General features: G+C 40.7%; 1 protein-coding gene across 1 annotated transcript in view; it reads right to left on the bottom strand.

Annotated features, from left to right (window-relative positions):
- Window positions 1-1,876: 1,876 nt before the first annotated feature.
- LOC101845840 overlaps window positions 1,877-21,439 on the bottom strand; it is a gene marked incomplete at its 5' end in the record, with an annotated part of 37,512 nt that continues 17,949 nt past the window's right edge. The window contains 12 exon segments of the mRNA XM_005095822.3: window positions 1,877-3,797; window positions 5,845-5,896; window positions 7,048-7,221; window positions 10,462-10,527; window positions 10,929-11,154; window positions 11,986-12,104; window positions 13,739-13,853; window positions 14,154-14,215; window positions 15,408-15,847; window positions 16,130-16,289; window positions 17,869-18,050; window positions 19,866-19,991. Of these exon segments, the coding sequence (XP_005095879.2) occupies window positions 2,638-3,797; window positions 5,845-5,896; window positions 7,048-7,221; window positions 10,462-10,527; window positions 10,929-11,154; window positions 11,986-12,104; window positions 13,739-13,853; window positions 14,154-14,215; window positions 15,408-15,847; window positions 16,130-16,289; window positions 17,869-18,050; window positions 19,866-19,991 (2,882 nt within the window).

Genomic DNA, 21,439 nt, shown 5'->3' with positions numbered 1-21,439 from the left:
AACAGTCATTTAGAGCTTCGCCATTCATTTCTTTGCTCCAGATACTAAAAAAAACAACAACTGGATTATTCCGGTCTTTTTACCATCACCCATTCTGTCACATAAAGAGTTATAATTCAGAGATGCTCAGAAATAACATAGGTCACTAAACTAAAACTTTTTTTCCTTTTCCATCTCATTTCTGAGTAAAAAAGTAATACACATACTGTCGGTTACCAATGAGTTGATGTCGTCGGAGGAGTGAAAAATAGATCAACTCATCCGTAGTTCAACTTAATCGCTGGGAACTGTAAAGAAGAAGATACATCGGGACCCAATAAAAAGATCAGCTTGATCAAAGATCAACTCAAGCAAGTTCAACACAAATGGAGTCGACTACATAAGTGTTTTCCTGCCTGCCAAGGCCAACTCAGGCAGAGAGTGAGAGGGATACAGTCCATGCCGGCTTCATGCACGGTCATCGGGAGAAAGCTTAAGCGTGCTTAAAGCCGAAGCGTGCTTAAGTGCGAAGTAGACATAATCCAGAGATTTTCATGTAGAAAATTTCTCGTGCTATTTCCCTTAGTTTGTAAGTAGGCCTATAGCGGTCCCACAAAAGTGTGCACTGTTATTTAGACACCCGCCATGGTAGTTTTTGTTCGCTTGTTTGTTTTTGTTTTGTGGTCGAATGGGAAATGAAAATTTAGACGGCCAGTCACGATACAGCACACTAGGCCTACTGTAACACACTGCCTGTGCATACCACTGCCCGCTGTGCCACTCATACCACCACCTTCATCCCACCTCGCGCGTGATACACAATCAGGATTAATGGGTAGCGAGGGTCAAAGGTGAAATCGCAGCCAGCCTCCCTTTCTCATCTCCCCGACTCTCTTTTTTTTTTTTGATCGTGTATAGCTTTGCCCTAGGCCTAGGCTAGATCCTACGTCTGTGCGAACGGCTTTGTGCATCTCTCTGCCTTCCTCTCCGGCCGTGCGAGTGTGTGTGTCCATCACTTACGTTCTTTGTGTTTCTCTTGACACACTCCACTGTTGCGATGTAAACTGTGTTCGAACTTCGATGGGTCATCATGAAAATATTGACTGCCTTGTAAATGAAGCGTGCTTGAAGCCGAAGTTACCGTGCTTATAGGCGTGTAATTTATATAGCAAAAATTCGGTAAGATCCGTTTAGCGTGCTTGAGTCCGAAACGTGCTTAAGGCCGGCGTGCTTATAGCCGGCACGGACTGTATAATATTAGCAAAGTCACACTGAGACATACAATAAAACAACTTTCCAATAAAAGAGCTGAACTGGATTTAACATACACATCTTTCGTGCAGAACAGCAAAGCACCTAGCGCCTAAATGGGATGCATGTTTTTATTAAGTTAGTATTAGTTTTAGTTAAAATATTACAACACTTGCAACACAATAAGGTCATGTAAGGGATAGGCCTACAGTTAGCAAAGTCAGACTGGGACATCCTATGAAACAACTTTCCCACAAAGGAACTGAACTGCATTGAACTTACACATCTTCTGTGCAAGACAGCAAAACACCCAGCGCCTACATAGGATGCATGTTGCAGTATAAGTTAGTTTCAGTTTTAGTAAGAGTTTTACGACACTTGCAACACAAAAAGGTCACATAAAAGTAGAAGTTTAAAGGTGTTACAAGAGATTAACAGACACTAAAAAGAAGGAGAGATAAAGACGATAGATGTTTGATAGGAAAGAAAGAGCAAACCACATTAAGAGTAGAGCACCCGCCAACCAACCACGCTAACTGCATTATATCAGTAGTGTGGCTACTTACGTAATAATATCATAAACGCCTACCGTTTTGAATTTAGATCTGCAGGAAGGCCAACATAAATAATATATAATGGATAAGGCTTTTGAGAGGTCCTCAGGTAGGAGCTTTATTACTGATATAGCACTCTGATCAAAGAGAGATATTGAGTTTGAGTAAAGAGAAGAGAAACATGGACACATTAATGGTCATTTAGTGCTGGGAAAGAGTATGAAAAATACAAAGAAACAACAGAGGGGTCAGAAAAGTGTAAGTTTGACCCACCAGTGATACCTTCCAATAGCATGAACATAACAGACACAGAGATACCGTAACCAGTACAACTACTGAATACAAGTATGTGAAGAGATGGAACAAATAGATCAGTCCAACTAAAGGGACAGAAGGAGGTACCATGTTGCTTTCACTTTAGGAAAAGCTGGCCACTAACAGGAGATGATATGAGAGAAGGTAGGGGCGATGAAAGATGACACCAAGCTGCAATCTTCCTTGTTTCCCTACAAGGAAGAACATCTTTATTTCACAGTAAACATTTTTCCAAATCCAATAACATTCATAGACTTGATCTGGTCACAAGTGTACTGTTAGTCCATTTTCATTTTCAGTCCTTAGTTCTGACAAGACAGTTTGCAGTAAAGATAGATATATATAAAATAAATTCCCTTTCTCTTCTCAAGAGACTGATAAAACAACTTTGCTTTCTTTTTAGGTCAAGTATTTTTTTTTTATGCCCTAGAATAAAAATATGATTTCAGATTCTAATTAAAAACTAATTTTGCAGTCTTGAACTGAGTGGACTGGACAGGACATTTCTAGTTTAACTTTTTTCACTCGACTCAATTGATCACGTGTCGTTATCATCATCATCTAATTCATTTTCTTGAGACAGAGTTTCACGCTCCAGTTTGTATCTGCTAAAGAAAGGATTCGTCTTTTTTGTCACAGAACTTGAGGAGTCGACTTCTGAGCTGTCCACATCACCGTGGCCAATTCCTAGAGCATTATTGTCCACGTCACTCTCTCTACGAGCGCCCAAAGGTGACTCTTGTCCAACAGATTCCTCACAGGTGGAACTATCACACCCATGTCCTGTGTTATATCTCACAGACTCAACATTTCCTTTCACCATGGAAGGAGGAGATGCGACATTCACTGAACCAGTATGATTGTAACTCTGAGGATCTGGTTCATTTTTGTAGGCATTCCCATCCCAATTTCGAATATACTCGAGCTTTTTGGGATCTGTGGGATGGTCAATGAATAAACTATCTGCCTGCTCCGAAGTCACCGGCACGTTTTGTTCATCAAAGGAGGGTGTTTGAGAGTGGCCTAAAGGAGCAACAGAAGAGGAAGAGTTGTGGGGGTTGGGTTGTGGGGTCACCCCAGAAAGGTCGGGGAGGCTGTCTATCTTCTTCTTCTGTTCCTGCATGTCGTACATACGCTGCAGTTGCAATGCTTCAGACTGCGGTTCCATCTGGTGCAGTAATGGGCCGGCCGTGGGCCCCACATTTCCCATGCCCGCACCGACAGGCTGATGATGAAGTCCTCTCTGATGGGGCGGCGGCACCATCGATTGAGACACATCACTGGGGGCAAAATGCTGGGGCGACGACGAAGACAACTGAGAGTTCGTTTGAGGAAACTTGCCAGACTGTTCCGTATGCACAGACTGAAACTGTTGAAACCTTTGCTGTTGAAGGCGCTCGACAGAATTGCCGTGAGGAGAGTAAGAGGATCCAGGCATTGGGGGGGAATATGGTAAGGATGAATGAGCCGAGCGATATGGCATAGAACGTTGAGACTGGAGCTGGGAAACATTGGAGGACTGGGGTGGGAGGCTCATGTGCAGAGGGGTGGGGGTGGACGATGTGGGCCCACAACTGACCACTCCCAGCTCACTCTCACAGCTCTGGTGCTGGTACAGCGAGTCCGTGGAGCTGATCTGCATGGAACTGGTAGGTCCCGAGGAATCCGTACTCACATCAGAATACTGTCTTCGGAGCTCTGCAGAAGTCAAACGTGACACTTTAATTTTAGTAAGAATTTTGCGACACTGGCAAAACATATACATTATATGAGTACCGAAAATAAGACATGTTACAACAGAGTAACAAACAAACAACAAAAAAAGGAGGATAGATTAGTATGATGGATGTTTAGTTAGTTCTAGAAAGGATTTACACTGCTCGCAACTGCATATGATAGATGTTTGACAGGAAAGAAGAAGCAAACCACATCAGAGTACCCGCCAATCACCAACTGACATTGTTTATTAGGTAACAGTGAAACATATCAACCAAGCAGCAAATAAACTATAACTGTATGATAGTGGTGTTTGAAGTCTCCACTCACATGATTTTCTACCCTACTTGTTAGGGCCAACTAGGGTTAAGTTCTAGTTCTAGTAAGAGTTTTATGGCACTTGCAACATTTGCAAACGTGACACTGTTTAGTTCTTGTAAGAGTTTTGCGGCACTTGCAACACAATAAGGTCATATAATAAGTGCCGAAGATTGGAGGTGTTACAAGAAAGTAACAAACACAAAAAAGGAGGGACATAAGGACAATAAACATTTGATAGGAAAGAAGGAGCAAACCACATCAGAGTACCCGCCAACCACCAACTGACATTGTTTGTTCAGTAACGGTGAAACATATCAACCAAGCAGCATATAAACTATAACTGTAGGCCTACGATTTTAATGTTTTAAATCCCTATTTACACAATTTTGAATCCTTGAGGTGGGCTGTTTCTCCCCTACTTGTTAGGGCCAACTCAGGCTGAGAGGGAAACAACATCCTGGCAGACAGACAAGAGATGCTCAATAAAAAAAAATTAATAAAAAAATAAAAAACCTGCCCATGTGGGAATCAAACTCACATCTTTTGCTTGCAACAGAGAAGAGCCTAGCCATTACACCACAGACCCCAGTGGAATGTCCATGAAATTGATGACATGGATACATATCCATGATATAGACAGCATATGACATGGATATATATCCGTGATATGGACTGCATATTCATGACATAGATACATATCCGTGATTTTAACTACACATCTGTGACATGGACTTATATACATGACACACACTAAATATCCATGAAATAGACAACATATCCATGACATACATTTGAAGACTGCTCAGGTCAAATGCCTTAAGACTGGAGTTTTCAAATTTTGTTCCATATGCGGATAACGAACTGCAATGATGATATTCATGAAAAAGACTACATCCATGACACGGACACATATCCATGATATAGACGACATATTCGTGACATAGACACATATCCATGATATAAACTTATACACTCGTGACATGGACAACATATCTATGACATAGACGACATATTCGTGACATAGATACATATCTATGATATAGACTTATACACTCGTGACAAGGACAACATATCCATGATGAGGACACATATCTGTGACATTGATTACAGATGAGTCGTCTTTGGAGAGTGTGGCTGAGAAAGACGGTTAAAAGTCTCGCTCAATAACAGGGCAGCATACAGTGGCCACTAACAATGTCATGTTCGTGAAATTGTACTGCGTTGTGTGACATCATGTACTACCATATCATCGGTGTTATTCTCTTAATGAGTAAGTTAATCAGAAAGGAATTTTTCAGGATAGACAGTAAAAAAGAACCAATTTTATCTTCTCATAGATGCCTTGATTGTTTACGACCGCATTACAAAATTTGAAATGCTAATTCTGCAGGTAAAAGATTAGTGATCCTCATGTTTATGACCGAGAATTCCCCTTCATGGGCAAATACTGCAAAACACTTAACTTTAAAAATTACAGACTTACGTGCTAAGAGAACTACAAAAACTATTTATGACATGAGGGAACTTGGTGATTTTTTAAAAGTTTACATTATTTTTAACATGCGATTGTAACATTACTTCTTTTCCTTTTTTTCTCCACCTGCTAAACCATTAACCATTGTGCCTTTGTTTAGGAACTTTTAAGATGCATAAGTTTGAGAGGGTGGCCCAAAAAAAGAAAACCCATCCATCCAGAGAAGTTACTCACCTCTTGAAACTTCACAGAACTTTTTGTAAAGCTCCTTCACACTCTCCAACAACTGAAACAGAACACAAAACATTTTTATACATCTTTTTTCATAAACTTTTTAAATATCACATGCATGTAAGTGGAGGAAAAAGAATTAAGTATAAATAAATACACAGCATTTACTCATAATCAACCAATCTAAGACAAAAGTAATAGCGGATCATATTTCCCCAGACCTAGTTTCCCTTGTCTGGCTGTGTGTACTAAAGGAGTTATTAAAGCCCAGAAATAGCCTGCTAGAAATGAAATAATGAAATACAAGGACTGGGCCCACCGAATAGATTGGAACTACATTAAAGATTGGGTTGGGTTTTTTTTCGAGGGGGGGGGGAGATCACAGGTGTTACAAGACAGTAAAAAAAAAAAAAGAAGGAGAAGAAATACAGATGTTTGATAGGAAAGAAGGAGCAACCCACAACAGAGACAATGTTTGTTTTGTTTTTGTAAGGTTTTACGACGCTCACAACTGCAAAGGTCATATGAGCGCCAAGGCGTGGATGTCAACAGAGAAGTCCAAACGGGGAATCAGGCTTACTCTGCTCACCTCTCTAGCCTCAACAGCACAAAGTCAGCTTCAACTATCAAGGCACCCCGTAAATAGCAGTTCACAGGAGAGTGACTAACTTTCAAAAGAAGAAGAGGAAAAATGACGACAGTAAGTTAGTTTTTAGTTTTAGTAGAGGTTTTACGGCGCTCGCAACTGCATAGGTCATATGAGCGCCAGAAGATTAGATGCGTTACAAGAGAGCAACAAACATAAAAAAGAATAAGGGGAGATAAGGACGATAGATGTTTGATAGGAAAGAAGAAGCAAACCACACCAGAGCACCCGCCAACCACCCACACAACGGTAAGGATGAGGAAAGAAAAAGCAAAGATTCAAGAAAAACAGACAGAAAAAGCACATGGAAACATTTAGTTAAACTCATAACATAAAAGTGTCACTTAGATTCGACAAACTTCTTTCAGTCAAACCTGATTTAACGGTCACCTGTCTCAGACAAACAACCACTTCCCACGTCCACTCCCCCTAATCAGGTGCATTTTTCAAAAATACTATGACACTGTCCAAGACGTCCACTAGTCAAAAACAATCATACTTCTTCTCGACAATGGGTGGCTGCCTCGGACAATTTCAACAGTATTTCCAGGTCTCATTACCTTCTCACTGGTTGGCCTGGCCTTCTTTATCTGGGCTGTACATTTTTTGGCCAATTTCATACAAGAGATGAAGAGTTCCGCTGACATGTCATTGGCCGCTCTCTTGTCCTGAAACTCAGCCTGCCATTCACCTTCATCATACTTGCTCTGGATGCAGTCTATCACATAGGCGGCCTGTGCAGAGTAAACACAAATGAAAAATTTTTTCAACATGAGCAGTAAAAATCTTAAACCAGGTTCATTGAGCAGATTAATCTGAACTCCATCAAAAGCCAGAAACAGACATTGCAATCATGGTTCCCTAAACATTTCTCTGTACAGATGCTCTTTAAAAAAAGCAAGTGGCTATTCTCCAACTTCTCCAGTGTTGCGCCACTGGTCAATTACTAATGAATTATTTGTCGGCACAGATTTCGAGATATGATAACTAGGCGTAGTAAGTCTACTGTCAAGAGATTCAGTCTTCTTCCATTATGTTTTATCTATGATAATTGTCTAACGTAACTTTATTCATTTGTTTGGGTCATCCATTTGCTTATTTTAAAAATGGGGGCTCTCATCTAGAGGTTAAGGTGTCTGCTTCTCATTCAATAGGTCTCAGGTTCGAATCCGGATAGTGACATGAAAATGTTTCATGTGTCCCACGCGCTCATATGACCATATGCAGTAAAACACTTACAATAAAAAAGAAAAAGTATTGCTACTTTGACTTTTCTCTTAAGTCAATTTAAATTTAATCGAAACATTAGTCTTAGGCCTATATATGGAAAGTGCTTCTAAGCCTTGTTGAGACATTCTTTAACAAAATCTGGTTTAACTTGTTGCTATCAACCTCCGGTATTTGTCCTATTTGTGTGTTCGTATTGCACTAGGCCTTGATCTAGAATGAAAATGTGACATGCCATTAGATGCTTTTGAATGGTTTTACAAGGTCTGACTGAATAGCCTAATAATCTCGTTAACTTGATGGGGGCTCTCGTGATTTAGAGGTTAAGGTGTTGGCCTCTTATTCAATTGGGCCCAAGTTCGAAAACGGATAGCGACGGAAAATGTTCTTCTCTAAAATGTTCACCTTTCACATCCTTTCCTGCTCTATAAAAATGTTCTGTCATCTTCTTTTATCTCCACTTTCTGCCCCCACCACCGCACCTCCTTGGCCCCCTGCTCTGGGCTCTTGACTCTTTCTTCAGCCTTTCTATTGCTACTCTTTGGCTCCTTTTTACAGCTGTCTTTCAGCCACACCCCTGATCTTATGGTAGGAAAGATCTACACCTAGATTCTCAGATGTTGTTGTTGTTGTTAACAATTCAGTAGCATCTGAACGTTAACTCTTCTGCATGATGCCATTCGGTAATAGTTTCATGTTTGTTCTAATTGTTGTCTTGAGGAGTAGAGGCAATTAGATGTGTGGGGTAGCTTGGGAAGAAAACATCCCCTTAAATCAGTTAGTTTTCTACAGAAGAACAGATGATGTTCCACTGTCTCTGAGGGGTAGTCACATAGTGGGCAGGCAGTAGACTGCTTTACTCCAATTCGGTTGAGATGTTGGTTGAGGGGTACATGTTGTGTTCTAAGTTGGAAGATTATGGATTGATCTCCCCCCCCTCAACTCATTGATTGGATCTTTGACCAGTGGTTTATTCATGTGGCCATACATCCTCCTTCCTGTTGTACCTGTGGCCCAATCATTCATCCACTCTTCCTTGAGGTTTGACTTGATCATTTGGCAGCAGGTGGTGTAATTCGTAGGAATTTCAGGCTGAGGGAGGCTAGCTCCTTTCTTTGCCAGAGCATCAGCTCTTTCATTTCCCGGTATCCCAGCGTGGGCAGGAATCCATTGTAAGACTACTCTGACGTGGTGCCTACTTATCAAATTATGTAGACTCCAAATCAAGTGCAATATATCTTTGTTCACATCAGTCCCACTCTCAAGTGTCTCTAGTGTTGAAAGGCTGTCTGTAAAGATAACGATGTCTGTGGTAGCAAGTGGGTTAGTGTCAAACAAGTAGTTGATGTAGTTTGCTGTGTTGGTGATAGCCTGTTGTTCGGCAATGAAATTGGAGCAGAAGGACCCGCTGGAATTAAAGACTTCTTTTTTTATCCCACTGGGCAAGTTGATCACTGACCCATATCCAGCGTTGATTGTTGCCTTAAAGGCAGATCCATCAGTGTATGAGTGGATCCATGTTGGTGGATAGGAATCAATTGTTTCAAGGGCAGAATGTTTTAGTGCCACAGGATATGTGTTTTTATTGCTCTTGTCCAAAAGTGTTTTCCTAATTTCTGGCTTTGCTATGGTGAGATGTGGTGGGAGAGTTGAGGGAACTCTTTCCAGAGGTTCTCGTCTTTCAGGGAGGTGATGTTTTTCTTGGAGATTGAGAACAGTGTCAAGTACAGATTTTGTATTTTTTAGTCTTTGATTAGGTTTCCACTTGTCAACAAGGATTCTATTAGGGTGGTTATTTTCTAGCCTTTTAAATCTTTCATATATTTCTAAAGCTGCCCGTTTTCTTCGAGTTTCTAATTGCTCAATATTTGAGTGGATTTCACAGGCCGCAGTCGGTGAGGGTCTCATTCCGCCAGAGATAAGACGAAGAGCTTGGTTTTGGATGGTGTCTATTGAGTTCTTTGTAGTTTTACTGCAAATGTTTTGTAGAACAAGATTATAATCAAAAACAGCTCTGGTATATCCTAAATAGAGGCCTCTCAAGGTGTTCTTGTCTGATCCCCAGTTGGTACTGGCTAGTCGTTTGATGAGATTAAGTCTCTTCATAGCCTTCTTCCTGAGGTTGTTGGTGGTACCATCTATTTTGAGAGGGATTTCTGCATTTGCAAGGTTATAGCTTCTCGTAAAAACAGAGTAGACAGTTTTTTCGCAATTTACTTTCATCTTCCATAAACGGCAATAGATTCCTAGGGAATTTAGATCATCTTGTAGTCTTCGTCTGCTTATTGTTGTCGAGTTTCCAGTGTGCCAAAGGACCAGGTCATCAGCAAAAAGGGCTTTTTCAGTTCTGAGAACACCTGAAACGTCATTGAGGAAGACAAGGAATAAAGTACAGCTGATAGAAGATCCCTGTGGGAGTCCTTCCTCCAGTACTGCTTTTGAAGATAAGGTTTCATCCATCTGGGTCTGGATGAGTCTATCTGTAAGGAATGATTTAATCCAGGAGTACATGTTTCCCTTGATTCATATGTTCTGCAGAGATTCTCAGATAAGGGTAAAAAATCTTGGAGGTCCCGAGTGAAAATTGCGCATTTTTAAGATCCCTTGAAGGTCCAAAAATTGACAAGAGTGGGCTTCGGCCGCCACCTGGACAAAATTCAAAATTTCCCACCAACTGAAAATGTTTAACATGTTCCGCGCGCTCATTTGACCGTAAGCAGTTGATAGCGCCATAAAACAAAACTCACCAAGAAGTGGCCTCCACCTCGATCAGGATCATAAGCCTTCAGGCCACTGAGCACCTCGAGGAAAACCTGTCAGAAAGACAAAAGTCAGGCTGATGTGTACTGCTGATGGAAATGTCAAAGAGATGTATAAGGTTTGTGTGCAGCAGTTCTGAGCATTGTCATTATTTATGTGTGTATGCCTGTGTGTTTGTGAGTGTGTGCGTGTGCATGTGCATTTACGTGTGTGTGTGTGTGTGTGTGTGGGTGTGTGTGTGTGAGTGTGTGTGTGTGTGTGTGTGTGTGTGTTTGTGTGTGCACGCGCGCACATCTTTTAAAAACAATGTAAATTTCCAATGTTGCGGCTTTTATATTTATAATATTTCCAGTGATTTTCTCAAATTTTGAGCCCCTGTTCGAACTTTTAACAATTTATTCACAGAAGGAAGGGAGAGCTGGGGTGGGATGAAGTGGAGAAAAAGGGCACTCACCACACCCATGGCAAAGATATCCGACTGGATGTTGATAGACAGCCTTCCACTGCCGATGACATCATGGGGCAGATAGGCCTGGGTCCCAAACTGTTTGGTCTTTGTGTCAGCTTTGGTGAAGTGGGTGAAACCTTTCGTGTCACCCCCAGAGTTTTTCGTAGCATAGGACGCCTGACCCAGGTCACCGATCTTTGCCTCACAATATTTGTCCAGCAAAATGTTTGCGCTGCAGGGATGGAGAAGATTTTTAAAACTCGGATAAAGTTTAAAATAAAGTTGGACCGCCCACCTCAATCTGTCTCCTTTTACAGGAGAAGATCGATTCCAAGTATTAAAATCGTGAATGTCTCTCCCATAATTTATTTACATGGTACAATGATTTGCACTGTATAAATCACTGAATCAAGGTATAAAACTTTTTTTAAAGGTTTGATTTGACCCTTTCCTGTTCACATTCTTCGCCAAAAATATTTGGCAATATTTGTTCAAACTCTCTGGGCACTGAGCAACCTGTCAGGTGTTCATATTCTTTCGTGCTTTAGTTATGGGACGCCAACTCTGACAAACTTTCTTCTCTAGAAATGAAATCAAGGCTTCAGTTTTAAGTGAGTGATCTATCGTTCTCTCAGCTGAGCTTGCCACTGAATAAATTCTGAGGGGGAGAAACAAGGAAAAAGTCGACCTCATTTAAGCCAGATAAGCTCTAGAGCTACAGATCTTTTCTAGAAAATTTCAGCCGCACTGAAGAGGAAAGGGTTGAAGAATATTCGTCTCCTCCTTAGCTTTTACAGTAGTTGGCCATTGGTTCTCGGACCTTCCTGCAATAAAACACTATGTCTCTTACCATTCTACCTGCCCGAGTCGTTTAGGTTCAAAGCCAGGTTTCTATGTCTGTTCCTATCTTCCATTCAGGTCTGCCCCTTCCTCTCCAGCCCTCTACTTTTGCTTCTTGCTTCCAGAATATGTTTCTCAAGTGAATCATGGGATCAAAGAGTCACTGCTAAAATAATAACCAGAAAGCAAGGACAATGCAAACAAAAGCAGATATGATACAAACCTCTTGATGTCTCCATGAATAAGCGGCTGTTTGCCAAACTTGTGCAGAAAGTTGAGTCCAGTTACTGCCCCAACAATGATGTTCATTCTGCGTTCCCAGCTCAGTGGATCTGTGCCGTCCTGAAACAAAAGAAAGTAGGTTTTTTTTTTAAAGATACATTTATTTGTTGTTTGTTTGTCTGTTTGAATAAAGAGAGGCAAATTGACATAATAATGAATCATTAACATTAAGTGCAGCAAAAAAATAGCAGCAAAGACAGAAACTACAGAGGGAAAGAAAAGAAGTCGACCTGCCAGTGGTGCCCTCAAACACCTACAAATTTAGTTTGATTTGACATCACTCTTACCGAAGAAATCAAGGACCACCATATTAGATATAACACCCGCGGAACATCTCATATTTCTTTTATTGTTTTTTTGCTTTTGAGTGTTGCAGGAAGTAATTGCAAGTGTTTTACGCTCACAACGACACAATTTAGATCATTTAAGGGGCGAGTTCCTTTGACTAGACCTTACCTGTCAGGGTCAACTCGAGCAGAAACGAAAACATTAACTCAGAAGAAAAAAGGGAGTTTTAGTTTTAGTAAGTGTTTTATGGCACTTGCAAGACAATAAGGTCATATAAGTGCCGAAGATTTAAAGTAGCTCCAAGAGAGTAACAAACGCAAAAAAGAAGGAGGGGAGATAATGACGATACACCAGAGCACCTGCAAACCACCCACAGAAAAAGGGGTGATACTTGACACAACAACAAAAATAATATAACCTCTGCACATGGGAGTCGAACTCACGTCTACAATGTGCGAAGGCAAAAAGCTTTAATGTTCCACTACATTACTGGTGTCGCTGAAAAACGACATCTGTTTAATAGTTTTACCCAGTGCACGCTCCAGAAAGTTCCATTAACTACTATCGGCCAGAATGACATACTCCGTGTTGTTCTGCTTACCCCCTTCCACCAGAATGACACAGTGTGTTGTTTTCACATTCCCTGATTAAATACACTTTTCTGGCCAAGGCTCTAAATCCATGTCTGTAATATTGGTTAAGATATACTCGCTTTCCAAACAGTTTGAATTCGCAATTTAAGTCACCCAGTGTTCTAATGCAATATCCAATGAAATATTGCCCCTTTTAACATATTGCAAAAGACTTGATTTCACGAACTTCTTGAAAAATAACAAATTTCAAGTCAAATTTTTTAAAAACCTAGTGGTGTGCATTGGCCAGTACCACTTCTCAACCCAGCCCAAGCCGATCTGATCTAATAATGCAGATCAAATGTGAGGCATCATGGTGAAATCAGGTGCTTGTCAAAATAATGAAATCAAAGGAATCAGCACTTTTATGGCCGCTGGGCAATTTAAAAAAACAATTTTGTCGGCTAAACAACTTTTATGTCCTTTGAAAAATACATTTTTACATGGGTTTTACTGAAAAACACTGATCAAAGGCACAAAAAAAGTAAATTTGCAGTTTCCCAGGACTCTCAAGCTTTGGAAATCAGCAAACTTTGGCGGCTGCTCTCTCACTCATTTTACCTCTGACATTAGGCGACCTCAACCTCTTTCAATTGCAAATATCTCAACTTCTATTCATAATAGAGGAGTAATTTTTTCACATCGAAAGCAAAATAGGTGAACAAGCTTTATGATGACGCCAATAACTCCACATGCCCAAAAATTGACAAGAGCCCAATTCCATCACGACGCCTCACAATGCCATTTGACAAATAAATAGGCAGCCATTCTTACTTTGAGTCCAAGCCTGTCCTCCAAGGATCCCATCTCCAGATACTGGTAGACCAGACAGAGATCAGGGCCATCCAGGGCATAGCCGTAGAGTGTCACAATGTTCTCATGTTGGTACCTGGTGAAACAAGGAGAAAAACACAACACATTTTAACTTAGTTTTAAGTTTTAATAAGAGTTTTACAGAACTTCCGATAAAATTGGGTTTTAATAAGTACCGAAGATAAGAGGTGTTACTGGAGAGTAACATACAAAGAAAATAGTTTAGTTTTAGTAGGCGTTTCATCGCACTTACAACACAAAGAGGTCACGGAAGTTCAAAAAATTAGAGGTTTTACTAGCGAGTAACATACAAAGGTCTGAGAAGCAACCTTTCAGCTACTAGAAGAGCCAAGAAGAAGAAGAAGAAATAACTTACTTGAGCAGTGTGGTCAACTCACTCCGCAACTGACTGCAGTTGTCTGTCGGCTTCTCTTCAGTCTGAGGGAAAACACAGCAAAATCAAGTGTCACCACAGAGTGTAAGACATAATAATAATAATAATAATAATAATAATAATAATAATAATAATAATAGTATTCCATGCATGTCCCTACTTGAAAGCAAGCTCTATGCGCTTTACACTATATAATTACCCAAGCAGACCATAGAACACTCAGAAACATTCTCAGCTTCCCGGGAAGCATACAGTGCAAGGAGCTGGTTAAGCACTCAAACACTAACAAACTGACAAGATCTTTCGCTGTCTATAGCTGGGTACCCATTCCCACCTGGTTGAAGTAAGGAAAATTCGTGTAAAGTGCCTTTCGCAAGGACACGTCGGACCCGCAGCTCAAACCCCCAAACCCGCAACCCCACGATTACAAGTCCGGTAGCCAAACAACTAGGCCACTGATACCACATCCCTCTTGACAGATCATTTTGGCTAAATAGGCACCGCCAAGCTATCCAAAAACCAAATAACACTACACCACACAACATCAAACTACACTACACTACACCATACTACACCATACCACACCACACCGAACCACACCACATCACACCACACCACACCACACATCACACCACCCAACACACAACAAACTGCACCACACGACATACCACCACCACACCACACTTAACCACATTCAAACACACTTGACCACACCAACCCACACCATGCACCACATCATACCACCATATCACATCACACCATACTACAACACACCAAACTGCACCACACGACATACCACCACCACACCACACTTAACCACCTTTAACTACACTTAACCACATTACAACACCCCACACCACACCTCACCACACCACCTCTCACCAACCAGTTACCAGTTACCTAAACTAAGCTTCTTGCTTCTTTAAGAAACAGTACATTCCACCACCTGCCCAAGAAAATCACACATACAAACGACCACTTCTCACTTTCTCCCTTGCATTTTTTCTATATTATAAAGATACTGTCCTTTTCTCCTTGACAATAGGTGGCCGTCTTGGGCATTTTCCACAGTATTTCAAAACTGTTACAACCCAGTTTGCATTTGAAATTCAAATACTTTATTGTGTCTTAAATAGCAGTACATAACTCTGTTACTTTCAGATTCCCCACTCCCCTCTCTCTCTCTCCCCCTCTCTCTTTCTCTATCTCTCTGAGTTTTCTTTTTTTCTCTCTTACCTTTTTCAGTATTTTGACGGCACAGTCCAGATGCCTCAAGTGTCCCCGATACACAGTCCCAAACGCTCCTTCTCCGAGCAGATTCTTCTCGCTGAATCCCCCGGTAGCCTGGACCAAATCGCTGTGGGAGAATGTCGTCTTAACAGACAGGGCAAAGTCTGCCTCGCTGGAGCTGCTGGTGGTGGACACGGTACTGTCTGCTCTCTGAGGCCGACCGCTGTCCGACATGAAGGCACTGTCCAGTCTCTGGGACTGACTGGCGCCCGTAAAGACGCTGTCCAGTCTTTGTGAGTGACTGCTGGAGGTAGAGATGGTGTGGTCAAGCCTCTGGGACTGACTGCTACCACCACCACTACCGCTGGCACTAGAAGACTGGCTCTCCTCTCTCAGCAGCTGTTGAATTTTCTCCACTCCGCTACTGGGCATTGAGACAGAGCCCCCTACAGGATGAAACAATAGGTATTTTGGCTTTAGAAAGAGTTTTACGGCACTCGCAACACAAAGAGGTCGTATAAGTGCTGAAGATTAGAGGTCTTACAAAACAGCAACCTACGAAGAAAAAAAGAGGAAAATTATGAAAACAGATCGGAGAGGGGGGGGGTGGGGAGAGAGAGAGAGAGAGAGAGAGAGAGAGAGAGAGAGAGAGAGAGAGAGAGAGAGAGAGAGAGAGAGAGAGAGCAAACATGAGAGTGAGAAAGAGATAAAAGATTAACAGTACTCACCACTACTCCCCTGCATCTCCGGCACATGGAAGGTGGAAGCAAGGGACGGGCGGCTACTGTCGGAGAGGTGGTCAGAAGTCTCAGACGGAGGTCCCAGCCTCTGTGGCAACTCCATGGGCATAGCGTACTGTGAGTCATTGGACCCACTGTGGTACCCGCCCTGTGCACAAACACATTCACTGATTTTATCTTTAGTTTTAGTCAGAGCTTAAGTTTTGGGTTTAGTTTTAGTAGAGGTTTTACGGCACTCGAAGATTAGAGGTGTTACAAGAGAGTAACAAACATAAAAAATAAGGGGAGATAAGGACGATAGATGTTTGAAAGGAAAGAAGGAGCAAACCACACCAGAGCACCCGCCAACCACCCACTTTAAGTTTTAATAAGATAAGAGTTTTACTGTACTTGCAACACAACGAGGTTATATAAGTGCCGAAGGAAGCATGTGTTATAAGAGCGTAACATACACAAAAAAAGAAGGAATAGAGATAAGGATAATAGAAGTTTGATAGCAACCACCACTTAGAAAGCGTTTTACCGCCCTAGAAACGCAATAAGATCATTAAGTGCTTGTTTTTGATTGTTAGAGTAAAGAGAAGCACATCGACACAAAAACGGTCAGTTAGTGCTGGGAAAATGTAAGACAGACAAACAGAAACAACAAAGGGAAAGTAAAGATGTAGGACCTACCAGTGGCACCCTCCATCATATACATGCCAAAGAGAGATAAGGACGATACACGTTTGATCAGAAAGAAGGAGCAAACCACACCAGAAAACCTGCCAACCACCCACGCATGTATTGATTTGTTTGTTTGTTTAAGTTATGAAAAGCACATTGAAACAATTATGATACTTCAGTGCAGTCAAAAGGTATTATTTGGTACAGACAAAGAGTCTACATAACAAGAGGGGCCACTTCTCTCTTTGAGCCAATTAAAAAAGTGTCCTCAAAATTCGGTGGCGCCCTCTTCGCAAAAGCGCACCTTTTGCGAACAGAGTTCCTTACTTGAGTTTTTAAAAATCAAAGTGAAACTAGAAAGTTTTTGAATAAATTTCGGAAGAATGCTTTTTTAAAAAGGTTACGCTGACAAAAAACCTCTTCCAGAGGAAAGGGTGGTTGTTTTCTTTGTTTAATTTGACTTTAGAATGAAAGGCTAGAGGTCATTAAAATAAAAAAACACCTAAAACTCCACACTGAACGAACCCGAACTGCTGATGAACAGCAGTCCATCTGCGCATGCAAAGAGGTGCTATTCCTATTCTTCTTCTGGAAAAATGAAAGAGAGCTTCAAAACAGACTGCAGCGCCATCTGAAGCAAAGAGCGAACTTCCGGCGGACACTTTTTTGGCTGAGTGGCCCATCTTGTTATGTACTATCTTTGGTACAGATAAAAAGTAAGACTAACAAACAGAAACAAAAGAGGGATAGTAAAAAAAAGAAACAATAAATAAATAATAATAATAATAATAATAATAATAATAGTAATAACAACAATAACAATAATAATATAATTTTTTAAAAATATAATAATAATAATCATCATCATCATCATCAACATAATAATAATAATAATAATAATAATAATGATAATAATAATGATAATAATAATAATAATCATCATCATCATCATCATCATCATAACCATAATAACAATAATAATCTCAACAACGAAAATAATAAAGGAGATAGACTCAAACACAACATGCGCGTCATGAGGCCACTACAGAAGCAACCCTCACCACAGCTCCATTGGATGACCCGCTGACCAGAGCGAGTGCGTGAGGTTCTGTGCCAGGTATGACCTTGTCATCGTACTGCTTTCTCATCCCAGTGTTGACCGCAGCAGCTTTGTCCATCCCAGACATGTGGTTGAAGTTGTTGGCACTTCCCGGCGGGCCAAACCCTTTCCCTGACTGGGGATCTGGGGACAGATTTTTAAATCATCTTTTCATAATCTAAGACGAGATGAGAGGAACATTTTTCTTTTTTTTAAAAATAATTTTTCATAATGTTTAAAAATAAACAGAATAAAAGTTTTAAAAAAGAAACGTCTGATTTAAACAATAGGAATGGACATAAAAGATCATCCCACAATATGGTTGGAGTATAACACCTTCTTTATATCCCCTAAAGGATTTAGTGTAGTTTTAGTATGAGTTTTATGGCACATGCAATACATATATGTCATATAGGTGCCAAACATTAATTAACAATAATAATGATGATGATGATGACGATGATGATGATGATGTGATGATGATGATGATGATAATATTATGGGAATTTATATAGTGCTTAATCCCTAGAAGACTGTAAGTACAGTACAATGCAGAATTATCGCTCAAAGATGATTAGAGAGTAACATTAAAAAATAGAAGGAGCAGAGGTAAGGACAACAGATGTTTGACAAGAAAGATGAGCAAACCACACGAGGGACCCGTCGATTATCCAAAAGGTACAACAAATGTGTGTGAGTGCCAGGAGAAAGGTCCCAGCTGTCGGAAATTTTGGATTTTAAAATAAGAGCATATTATTCTTGTAGCAAATTCAATGCTGAACACACTGATGTTTAAATTTTTCAAATACAGTCAAACCTGCTCTGACGGCCACCTCTATAAGACAGCCACCTGTACAAACGGCCACTTTCCATTTCCCCCTTTGCGTTTTTTCTATAAAATTTAACTGTGTAAAACGGGCACCAGTCCAACGCGGCCGCGGCCACCATATTTCAACACACAACCCCTATCACACTAAGCAATAACACCTTTTTAGACTGCCACCTTAGTGACTCCATTACGTTTTGTCATAAAATATTGTGCATTGGCCCCTGGCGTTGCGGGCGAGCCGTCATAATCCAATCCCTTGTCGTTGTTGTTAAGTAGTCCCTCCAACCGATCATGTTGTGTAGGCCCCTCCCACTGTTGACCAATAGGTACCAATTTTCAGCTGCTGGTGAGGTAAGCATGTGATCCCTCATAACCCGTAAGACCCTCTCAGAACTCATACACAAATCGTAAGTGGGATGAGTGGTCACTGTTTACCCAGTCTGTGACAAAGTAACAAAGGACGTCAACATGAACTTGCGACAAAAGCGTCTTTCGTTCTCTGAGTGGTGGCGACCTATGTGTTTGTTTTAATATGGCACTGGGTCTTCCTCGTCTGATACATTTCGTTTTATTGTCACACTTGCGCAAAATCAGCAACCAAATAAAAATAACAAACAAAATACAAACCAACAACAACAAAAACAAGAACAATGCGGCTATTTTTTATTGGGACTTCAGATGGGAATGATTTGTTTTCTTCATCTTGATCAGTCCTGCCTAAGACGGCCACCTGCCTGATACGGCCACTTTTCTCCTTGACAATGGGGGGCCATCTTACACAGGTTTGACTGTATCTTGACCACTTCTGAAGATATGCCACATTTTGTAACACAGGGTGTAAAAACATAGTGTGGCAAAAAAAAACAACCAGTATCTAGCTCATTTTTAACCTTTGGTGAAATGCAAAAATAACTAATAAAAAAATATATTTAAAATGAAAATATTATAAAATCCTTTCAATATGTTATTAAGAAATGGATAAATATGTGTTTTCTGATGGAACTAAATTTTCGACCAGGTGCGACTTTTTTGGCCTTTTCCCACCATTGCTCACAGCTAGCTTTGCTGACAACTGGGACCTTTCTCCAGGCACGCGAACACAAATAGGACAGAACAACTAGCCAACATACCCTGCATGCTGAGATAGGGGAAGATGCTCTGCATGTCTGTCCCAGGTCCAGAGCCTGAATGTCTGGGCAAGGAAGAGAACCCACAAGCTGAGGCAGAAGGCAAAGACTTCTTCTCTTCTGTGGCCACTGAAACATAATAATAATTAATAAAATAACTGCATTTATATAGCTCATATCCACACTCTACAGCATGCTCTATGTGCTTTATTAATAATAATAATAATAATAAATTGCATTTGTATAGCGCATGTCCCCACTCGAAAGCAAGTTCTACGCGCTTTACACTATATTATTACCCCAGCAGGCCATAGAACACTCAGAAATATTCTCAGCTTCCCAGGAAGCATACAGTAAAAGCTACAGATTGTACATGCTCAAACACTAACAAACTGACAAGATCTTTTGCTGTCTGTAGTCACATACCTATTTCCCATCTGGGTGAATAAGGAAAATTCGTGCAAAGTGCCTTTCTCAAGGACATAATGTAGAACCCCTGATGGGATTCAAACCTATGACCTTATGGTTGCGAGTCCAAGAGCTTTTAAACCACTAGGCCACTCACGAGAGGAAAAAGAAATTTGAACAGATACACTAAAAAATATCTGTGATCCCTACAGACACAAACAAAAACCAAAAAATAACTACAAATGTATTTCATAAACGGAGTTTGTTTGAGTACTGAGAAACATATCGGAAACAATGACGGTAATTTTATACAGGAGTGGGGGGGGGGGGGAGAGACAAAGAACTGCTTTGGAAATACAACTTCCATTGGTTCCCTGCCCAGAACACACCAGAAAAGCTTTAAACTTAAATAGAGCAAAGCTGAGTGGGTCCAATACATAAATATCCTCAAATTTAAAAAAGCTTATGTTCGCAGATTTGCTTACTTGCCTTAATCACACAAAACTACAAATAGAATATTATCGGTCTTCAAGTATCACCAAAATAATTGGTGTAAGGTAGACCGTCCTTACCCCATTGGAGAGTAAAATGCAAACTGTATCACAAATCAGATTCGCCCATTAAAATTGTCTTTTAATGTAAACAGACAGTAAAATCTCTACCATTTGCCAAAACTGAGAACTGGCATATATACATACCCTACACTACCCTATTCTAAAATTAAACTGTAAAATGACAATATTTTAATTTTTGTTAAACTCACACATTTTAACACCTGCACAGGTTTAACTCTACCGGAAACATATCAACAAGTTTATTTTCTTCTTGTTAATCTTATAAGCACAGGCACTGCTCTTCCAGAACACAACTCTCAAATCATAAACTGTCAGTCCCCTCTGCTCGCCCAGCTCAGCGACACTCTGTTTATATAATAAAGCTCAACAAAGCCACCCAAACAGGATACAGGTGAAGCCAAATTAATCAGGAAGTCCTTAATCCTTTTTCTCTCAAAACACTGACCTACTTTTCACAGACTCAGCCAATCACTGACTGGTAACTTATCCTTCTTTTACACAACAACTCACACTTGAGGAAGGAGGTATGCAAAGTGTTTCTCCATGTAGTGACATTTCAGTGCAGACAATACAGATTATTTGGGGGGGGGGGGG

Source organism: Aplysia californica, unplaced genomic scaffold (genome assembly GCF_000002075.1).
Source record: "Aplysia californica isolate F4 #8 unplaced genomic scaffold, AplCal3.0 scaffold00114, whole genome shotgun sequence".
Lineage (NCBI taxonomy): Eukaryota > Metazoa > Mollusca > Gastropoda > Aplysiida > Aplysiidae > Aplysia > Aplysia californica.
This window is presented reverse-complemented; position numbering and strand designations above follow the sequence as displayed.